The sequence below is a fragment of the Galeopterus variegatus genome, unplaced genomic scaffold (genome assembly GCF_000696425.1).
Source record: "Galeopterus variegatus unplaced genomic scaffold, G_variegatus-3.0.2 Scaffold7269, whole genome shotgun sequence".
NCBI classification, from domain to species: Eukaryota; Metazoa; Chordata; class Mammalia; order Dermoptera; family Cynocephalidae; genus Galeopterus; species Galeopterus variegatus.
The window spans coordinates 122,914-133,009 of NW_007733380.1; the positions used below are offsets into that span (position 1 = coordinate 122,914).

Below are 10,096 nucleotides of genomic sequence, written 5' to 3' on the forward strand. Positions count from 1 at the left end.
CCACCGGAAGGAGGGCCTCCCGTCAGCGACCCTCCGACCCCGGCCGGACTCTTTTCTTCTCCTTCCACCCTTAGTCCTCCCCTGCGGACCCTCCCCCGTGGTCTTCCCCTGCTCCACCGGAAGGAGGGCCTCCCGTCAGCGACCCTCCGACCCCGGCCGGACTCTTTTCTTCTCTTTCCACCCTTAGTCCTCCCCTGAGGACCCTCCCCCGTGGTCTTCCCCTGAGGACCCTCCCCCGTGACCCTCTCCCATGGATTCTCTTTTGTACCCTCTCTTAGGCCACCACCATTAGCTTCTCTCCTGCTCCTCTTAGAACCTCTACGTTTCTTGCCACCGCCTTTATTTCTCATCTTCAACAATCCTACCCTTAGCTTTTTGCTCCCTTTGATGTAGTCCTTCCCGTCATGGACACAGTGGGCAGCTGTGAGAACGTGTTTAGGGGAAATGAGAATGCCGCTGCAGCCCGTGGAGAGCTTCACGGCTGTACTGAAAGGGAAGTTGGTTAGGAACCTTTTGTCCAAGATGCTGAATCTGCTGTCCGTACCATACACCTGTCTCTTTCTCCTAACTGGTGCTCCTTTTGTAGTGGTATTTTGAGCCGGCTCAAGGACCAAGTCTTGAACTTTCACCCTGGTTAAGGTTCGGGTGCCGTTCTCAAAGACAGTCTCATAGGAAAGAGAATCCTCCAGTTCCGGGAGGCTGGGAGCCGGGAGTTCTTTCTGGCACTCAATGCCACATACTCTGTTTACTAACATCTTAGCGTCTGCCTCAAATGTGGGGCTGGTGAGATGGAAAGTCCTTTCACTGACAATCCGGGGTATTTTTCTCAAGTGCCACATAAAATCCTGTTCCACCGTAGATCCAACAATGAAGGTCCACCCAGGGGTGAAAAATATCAACCAAAATAGCATATTTTCCATTTTGTTCTTCTATTTTTGTCCTTAAAAATAGAAAAAGAAAGAGAATCTTTACAATGCTTTCTTTTCAGATGTTACTTATCCATTTCCTTTAGGCTTTGGGTCCTAAATGTATTTCCACCACACAAGAGCCCTTATTTTCACCTTATTTAGATTTTACTGAGATGAAACACTTATCTGCTAAATGGGCTCATACAGACTTCCAAAATCAATAAATCATGTTTCACTCAACCTTCCCTCCACCAGCCCTAACCCACCTCTCCCCCTACCCGCACCTGCCATCTCCATCCACCTCTACCTCCCCAGACAGCCCAGTGCATGGAAGAGTAGGGGTGGGGCAGTGAATGGGATCCTTTGTTGTCTAAACCACACTCTCTTCCTCCCTAGGTCTCCTACAACTTATTCAGAAGATTTAGAAATAAAGACAGGAGATGTCCTGCAGTCTTACCCCACACTTACCACCTTAAAAGAAGGAATCATAAATTTCTCATTTCAAGAGTGTAAATGCCTAGCACAGAGCTCAAAAAATGTTCACTGGAATACAATGAATTTCCCTAAATCTGGATTTGCAGCCCAAGTTGATGATGAGGTGCAATGCAAATCACTGGATAATGCTGTAAAAGTAGTAGAAGTTTTAGAAAGAAATAAATGGGTTAATCTGCTATTGACCTGCTTTGATTTTTACATAACCCCTAGTCATAAAAAGAAAATATACAGCACAGGCCACTTTATGCTAAAGTAAGAAAAATGTACCATGCATTTTTTTAAAAAAAACAAAGCTGTGCTTAGAACCACTGTCTAAGCAAAGCAACATACAAAATATTTTATAGTGGGATTTTACTGTGTATTAAAATTAGTTGTAAGAATTTGTGAAGCACAGGCTATGGCTCTAGATTTGTCCCCTGGGGGAACATGATCATAATTAGATACAGTCCCTCTTCATCATGGGTCTCATCATCTAAGAGCAGTGCTTTTGTGTTATTTAAATATTTTTAAAGATGCCAGTACTTGATAAATTATATAATATCTTTTCTACTGTTAACATCTTCTTGCTCTTTTCTTCTTCTTGAGGCTCAGTAGCATGTAAATGTATCTATTTAGTAGAACTGATGTGTATTAGCCCTGCTTGAAAGTGGGGTGAGGTAGCTCTCTTTGGAGCAGCAATTTGAACCTCTGTCACCATTATTTGTGAGCTAAGCTCCAAATCATTTTTAATTAACAGTTAAAATACCAAGGCTTAGCAAATGATTTGTACTTGGTATGAAGCAGAGGCAATTCAAGGTTAGATTACTCCTACAATATCTTCACTCTATGCTTTCTGATAAGCTTTGTTTTGCATGGAAACAAAAGCTAATGAGGAAGTTAGCAATGGCCCACAGCCAGGTCCACACACAGGACGTGTGCACTGGCATAAAAGGCAAAAGTCGTCTCTGATGCAGAGTTGAATATAGGCATCCCTTGATACAACAGTTTATTTTGCCATATACAATACAGAATTATATTACCAAACTAATAACATTCTTTTGGTTAAAAAATACTACATTAACCTATTTATTGTTTAAATGTGATATATTCACCAAAACATGACATAATTAATTTAAGCCACTATACATTTGAAAATATTAAGCAAATGTGGAATAATTTTTATTATGACTTGACATCAGCAAAAATTATATAGAAGTTTTGCAGTTTCCATTTTTTTATCTGCTCATACTTGTCCGCTGAATAATGGTGATTCTGGTTAATATGAGACTTACTGTTTGCTAAACAGCTTATAACTCATTTTAGAGACGGCATTCTGTAGATGATGATGGATATTGTCAAAAAATTAATAAAGAACATACTTTAGAAAAAATCTGGGGCTGGCCCGGTGGCGCACTGCTACAGTGCACCGCTTGGGAGCGCGGTGGCGCTCCCGCCGAGGGTTCGGATCCCACATGCAGACCAGTTCCCGCTCACTGGCTGAGCGAGGTGTGGGAGCAACACCGAGGGTTGCGATCCTGTTGCCGGTCCCGATCCGGTACGGGCGCGACACTGAGGGTTGCGATCCGTTGCCGGACACGAAAAAAAAAAAAAATCTGCACTCATGTCACAATTATTTTCTAATTGTCATCATGGCAAATTTGACTTTGCACAAAGCAGTAATTATATCAGTAATGATTTTGTTGAGCCATTTAGTATTTTCTTTTGCCTCCTATACAGTTTTCAACAATCAGTAGTTTTTCATGAATTTTATTTAACTAGATTGGAGTGAAAAAGGATAACAACTCAATAACTCTACTTAGTCCTTGAAATTGTAGTTCCCTAGATAAAAAATTATGTCCTTGCAAAAAAAAAAAAAAAAAGCTAAAATCAGATAGTTATTTGCTGCCACTTAGCTTATCAACAAACCAAAATAGATAAGATATATATATATATGTATATCATAATATATATATAGAATCTACTTGAATTTTAGCAAAATTTCAATCAAGGGAGTTCTTTGGTGTGGGAAACTTTTTTTTTTTTTGGCAGCTGGCCAGTACAGGGATCCAAAACTAAATTGGTTTTCACATTCATACCTTGTTGCCAACTCAGAATATAGTTAAATTGACTGAAATAAAGCTGCTCATGGTTGAACTTTCAACTGATGTTGTGAAAAAATAAAAATAATAAATTGATTTTTCATTTACCCCTTTATGACAACAACTATTCAGTATGTACTTAATACATGATTACATCAAAGACTGAAAGCCAAACCTCTACCTTAAGAGACACATAGGGTTTCACTTTGCATATTTTAAAACTCGATACTAACGATCTGTGGAGAATAAATACGTGAAAGTCTTCCTGGGCAAAACAGAGGATGTCTAAATAATGGTACTAAGATATTGTTTCCCTAGTTAGGTTTTATTTTTTTTTAGTACTATTTAATTTAGTCTTGCAACTTTTTAGCTAGTTAAGGATTTGAAAGGCAGGATGTAAATATTAAATGATAACTGACAAAATTATCTTTTATTATAAAAATCATTGGACTAGGATATGGATCTCAAATATGGAATTTCCCTTAGTCTTTACCAAATAAAATATACCCTGTGCCAAAATTCTGTAGCCAGACTTTTAAGAAAGCCCCATCAGAGCTGAATTGTATTACAGTATAATTTCATTGTTGGCTAAGTATGTCACACTGACTTTTAAATCTATTATCCTAGTCAAAGACCATCAGTCCCTTTTAAACCATGCTTGGTACAAAGCAGTGACTGCATAGGTGTGGTTTTCCAACCAAGGGTATGCTCAGGTGATCATTCTCACAGCAGTTAAGAATGGAGGTTGAGAACCCAAATCTTGGTTGTTCACCAAAAAGAAACACTAGACCAGATTATAGTCCCTGAACCAGTAACATCAGCACCACCTGGGAGCTTGTTAAAAATGCTAATTCTCAGAATCCACCCCAGACTGTTAGAAACTCTCCTGGAAGGGGGTGGGAGGCAGGTGGTTTCTGTGTCTTAACCAGCTCTCCAGATGATTCTGACACTCAGTAAAGTTTGAGAACCACTGCAGCAGACAAGGCCCTGCTGTAGCAGCATGAGCCACAGCCCAGAGAGCAGTCTTTCCAGGGATGATCGCTTAACCAGGTTTCAAACGACATCTGCTTCATCTTTGTGTCCAAAATCAATTTTTTTTTTTTTTCAAAAGATGACCAGTAAGGGGATCTTAACCCTTGACTTGGTGTTGTCAGCACCATGCTCTCCCAAGTGAGCTAACCAGCCATCCCTATATGGGATCCGAACCCATGGCCTTGGTGTTATCGGCACCACACTCTCCCGAGTGATCCACAGGCCAGCCCCAAATCAATTTTTATTCTGACTTTGCTCTTCTACTATGTTAGCAACTGCTCAGCCATTTAATTTAAAAAAAAACTTATTTTTATATGTGGTTTAATGTCTGAAAAAAATCAAATTCAGTAGGTATGTATGTAAGGCCTCCAACATCTGTTGCTACAGACCATGCAGTGGCACTGGATTGCCAGCCCTGGCTGGTGCCCTTTGAGGGAGCTTTGGTACAGTGCCACAGGAATAGAAGCCATGCCCACATCTATCCGTAGGCATGGAAGGGCAGGGATTTGTAACGACCTCAGAGTCACAGTAATAAGAGGACATGGATTTAGTTAGCCTGTCTAATTTGGCCTGTAATTTAAAATTGGACAAATGTTTAAGGACACTTTCTTTTGGAAAATCTAAGTTTGTCTTGTGGTAAAATGTCAATGTGATGTTAATTATAGCTCTTAGTGATAGAGCAATCCAGAGTTAGGTGGATACATCTACATATGCCCATCATCACAAAAGCATTAACCCACTGATCTGAAGAGACAAAATCCCAATGGGCGGGGCAGCTATAATATTTTGAAAGCTATAGGGCCGAGCCCGTGGCGCACTCGGGAGAGTGCGGCGCTGGGAGCGCAGCAGCGCTCCCGCTGCAGGTTCGGATCCTATATAGGGATGACAGGTGCGCTCACAGCGCTCACTGGCTGAGCGCGGTGCGGCGGTCTCAAAAAGGACAAAACAAAACAAAACAAAACAAAAAGCTATAAAGTCCCCCTCCTTTTTCCTGTCTCCCATTATAATTGTGACCATCACTGTCTCTTTCCAGATGACTTGTATTTGGGGCTCCAAATCCCAATTTTGGTTAGTGGAAGTGAGGCTGCAGTCATTACTCTCCACTGTGAGCCAGAGTACACATAGTTGATTATGGGTTGGATCATTCAGACAAATGAAGTGGAAGAGAATTAGGAAGGAAGCAAGAATGTATACGCAGATAAACTCTTACTGATGGAACAGATGTAATTCCACATTTGAACCTAATCTATTAATAGAAATGACCACTCATAACTACAAGAGATGACTATTACTCTTTTGTTATTTGTTTATGCTTTCTTAGAAATGTGATTATTGATTGTATTTAAAATATTTGTGTATCTCTAGCAGCACAGCGGTTACAAGTGTAGACCAAGGAGTGAAAAAACTTGGACTCAGTTCCCATCTTTACCACTTATGAGGCATATGAACTTGGGTAGTTATTAACCCTCTAAATTTCACTTTCCTCATCTGCAAAGAAAACTCTACCTCGTTACATTAGTATGGAGATTAAAGGAGATGATATGCAAAGAATTACCACTGAGCCCAGAGCATAGTAAGCAGTCAATATGCATTACTTTATTATTATTATTATTCTACCTTAATGAGTGAGTTAATATCACTTTAAAACAGGTCATTATATAAGCCAAAGTTTGAGAACTTGTAGTTTTCTAAAAAGTCAATTTTGTAGTCAAATATTTTTATTTCAGGATATTTTCCAACCCACTATAAAATTTCCTTTTTCTTTGTTTTGTTTTTTTGGTCAGGGACAGCTTCACTTTAGAGACTTCCCAAATAAATACTTTCCTAATTACTCATTTCTATGAATATCTGTGGCTTTATAATATATTTTTCTCATTGCTATTAAACTTGTGTGATTAAACATCGCCCAGCCACAAAACACTTAAATTACATTCCCTGTATCTTATCTATAGCCTGGATCTACATTAGGAATTCTGGAACTAGATCAGGCCCTCAGCTTAAAAAGAAACAGAACCAGTGTCAAAATAATTACTCTAAGGGAGCGAACTACAGTGAAAAAAAACCCTAGCTTTTTGAGTGAGTCTACGGACAGTGTACAGAATTTTACTTATGATGTGACATAATTATAAGCTAAAGTTCAGTTTCTCTTTTGCTTTTTGATTGTTTGTTATACCGTGAGAAGTTTATAGTCTAGCTTAGGTAGGGCGGGCAGACTAAGAAAAGTTAAGATGGTTGCTCACTTTATTTTTCCAGCATATGAATGAAAATGAAAATACTGACTTACTGACTTCAGAGGATCTGCACCAAATTGCTTCCCCTCACCAGGTGACATATTGACTCTTACCCACTCATGCCTTTCTTTTCATCTGGTCCCTTGTAATGTAGTACAGTGAGGTATTTGTCCACACTCATTTATATAGTATGCTGCCATGGGACATAATTTTGCATTAACCCATCAAACATTTTCGGGGGGGTGGTGTGGGTCAGGGACTACTCAGTCAGATCAATGATCCTGTAGGGCCGACATCAACCTCTAGCTTACTGTGCGCGTTAGGAAACACCAACGATTGCATAACCACTTTTTAAAACTTGTTTTTCCTTTATTTAGCCATCCGTGATCCCAACCACCTGTCCCTCCCAACGCCACTGCCCACATTTACACACCTACCTAAATGTGAAGCTCTCATCCCCTCCTCTACTTTCATCCTCCACCTGCTCAGTAAGGATTTATACACAACAGGGAGACACTGAAGCTTGGCCCAGGTAATTCTAAATAACTGCAGAGAGAAGTGATAGCTTAGGCAAAAGGTCACAAGCAGGAGAAAAGCATTACTAGTGACAGTAAACAGGTGTAAAGCAAGCACTAAAGAAATGGGTTATGTTTTGCTGAAACATAAGTCCTAGAGTAAACCAAGAATGAAAAAACACAAGTAATTTACTCATCAATGATCCTCAAGAAGCTTAAATTTCTAGCCCTCCCAGGTAGGAACTTGCCTGCTATCCATGTTGCGACCACTAGATGGCAAAGCTGGCATGGTGATGGCCAATCTTTGCTCAGCTCTTAAATAGAATTCGTTTTAAGAGCATGTGATATTCAGCAGGAGGAAAAAGTCTAATTGGCTAATAATATGCTAAGTGGTTGTCATGTATGGAATTTTTTACATTTAGAAATCCACCAACAGACCACAGAGCCCATCCTGATGAACTGAGGGCTGATGATGCTGTCTACAGCCAATTTTCTGGCAGGTGGTTTTCCAAAAACTGTTATAGTGCCAGCACACTTCCACCAATACCTACAGCACTGCTAAATAGTCCCCTGAAAGTGCTGCAATGCATTTCAGCACTAAAGAAAAATTGGGGCCTGCCAAATATTTTACATGTTCATCAAATACTTTGTAATCCATTACTAAAGGATAAGCTCTCTGCTGATTCTATGCTGAGAATAAATGGCAAGAAAGTTCACTGACAGTATGCCAATTTCTATTCAAAATACCATACCATAGCACTATTTTCAAGTTTAGTTTCAGGAATGGAGACAAAGTAATGTCTGCTTAAAAAGTTTGGCAGTACTTGAGGGAAAGGAAGATGGTAAAGTTACACAGTTGATTATTTTACAGTAACCCACAACTTCTGTTTCTCATCACAATAAAAAATAAAACCTCCCTTTGTTTTTTAGCTATTTTTCCAGGACACGTACATCTCAATTTATGCAATGAATGTGCTGTGTGTAAATCAAATTTGGGGTAAATGTCACTAAGGGAGCCCCAAGAGAACTATGCTGGCCCTTTCATATGCTGACTTAAAGTGCACAGCACATGGCTCCTGACTTTGTATTTTTCAAGTTGGCCTTTGAAAGCAAAGAACACCTATATATGTATTAGGTTTGTTACTTTTCAGGCTTTAAGGCATCTTATGGTAACAATGTTTTTAGCTTATCACATGTCAGTTTTACCTACATGAAGCTTTTTAAAATTTTTATTTTAAATTATAAAATAATAACTTGTGTACCACAACTTATACTTTTCCATTTCCTAACCTCTCTAGACAGATTTCTCATCTGCAAAGTTAACTCAGTGTTAAGGTGATGGAGCTTCATCTTCCAAAATTCTGATCCTGTTAAAATGCAACATGCTTGTTGAATATTTGAGCATTGGACAGAAAAAGATAATTTATTCAATAGGGAAAATTAACTCACACTAGCAATTACTTATTTTAACATACAATGAGCATATACTATGTGCCAAGCATATGCTAAACAATCTCACATTTAAAAACAAGAAAAAATTCCTAAAAGCATATAGGTTTCCCAGCTGTCTGGAAGAAAAGTGGGGAGGGTATCATCTATGTCCACCCCTTCTCACACTAAAGAAACTCCTCTAATATTTCCTAATAAAAATAAAACTCCATGCAATGCTTGGCCACTACTTTCAAGCCTAGATGTCTTATTTGGCTGAGATTTTAACATTCTGTCTTCTAAATTACAAACCAGATTCTAAGCATAATTCTCCAGGCAGCAAAATATGACTTTTATAATCCTCTGCAGAGACAAATGTACTTGGAATAAAATGAGAACTAATTTCAGAAGTCAGAAGGGTTACTAAAGGGGTGGGGGTGGGATAACACTACATATGATATGCAGCTTATTTTCACATCAGTAACAGTGGAAGAAGTTCAGAGCAATAAGGCAGTTTTTCCAAAACGTTTCAAAAACTTTTTATTATAAAAAATTTCAAGACTACACAAAAGTAGAGAGAAACGTATTAAAAAGTCTAGAAAAAAGTATAACCCCCATGTTGCCCATCACCCAGCTTCAACAATTATCAATATTTTGCCAGTCTTGTTTCATCTATCACCCCCTCCCTTTCTTTGCTAGAATATTTTAAGGTCCAAGAATATTTTAAAGTAATCCAAGAGCTTCGATTTCATTTCACCTCCTCATTTTCTAAATGTTTTTCACTGCTTCTTTTGGGGACCCATGCAACCAAGTAGATAAACAGGGACCGGGGAGAGGAGCTAGCTTTCATAGTAACCCTGCCAAGAGGCTTTCAAAGAGAGCAGGATTTACAGGAATGGGTTTTACACCTTTTTCAATGGCATCTGTTAATAATCATAAAAATAAAGAGGGTCCCCTCTGGTACTGCTTAAGTAGAAAGAATTCCATTTATATTCCAATACAAACATTGTTACTGCTAATCTTAAACTGTGCAGAGGCCAGCACACAGAATTGCCTATTGGAAGGGTAGTTTCCTTGCGGACTGAAAGTGCTAAGTGTGATCCTTTCTTTAGAGCCCTTCACAGAAGCTCTCCTTGGGTGGGTCTTGCCTTTCTCAGGGAAACTTTTAGGTTCTAGGATCTCGCCCTATCTGGGAGGTTCCATCCTTACCCGTGAAGCTTTTTCGGTCTCCCGGGGCGCTGCCCAGCTGGGATCAAAGAGCTCCCGAGGCGGACGCCGATGCTCCCGAGGGACGGCGGGCGGGGGCGCTGCTGCCCGGAGCCTCGCCGACACCCTGAGCCCGAAGCCGCCCCGCCACCGCGCGGCCACCACCGCCAGGAGCTCGCAGCAGAGACTGCGGAGGGGGCGCG

The 10,096-nt window shown here is 40.0% G+C and overlaps 1 protein-coding gene across 1 annotated transcript in view; it reads right to left on the minus strand.

Moving 5' to 3' along the window:
* Positions 1–9,926, minus strand: part of PRSS35 (protease, serine, 35) — a 12,479-nt gene extending 2,553 nt beyond the window's left edge. Inside the window, exons 1-2 of the mRNA XM_008591764.1 lie at positions 9,897–9,926; positions 243–940 (exon numbers count right to left, since the gene is read on the minus strand). Of these exons, the coding sequence (XP_008589986.1) occupies positions 243–920 (678 nt within the window). The 5' untranslated portion in view covers positions 921–940; positions 9,897–9,926. The remainder of the gene's footprint in view (positions 1–242; positions 941–9,896) is intronic.
* Positions 9,927–10,096: the final 170 nt, after the last annotated feature.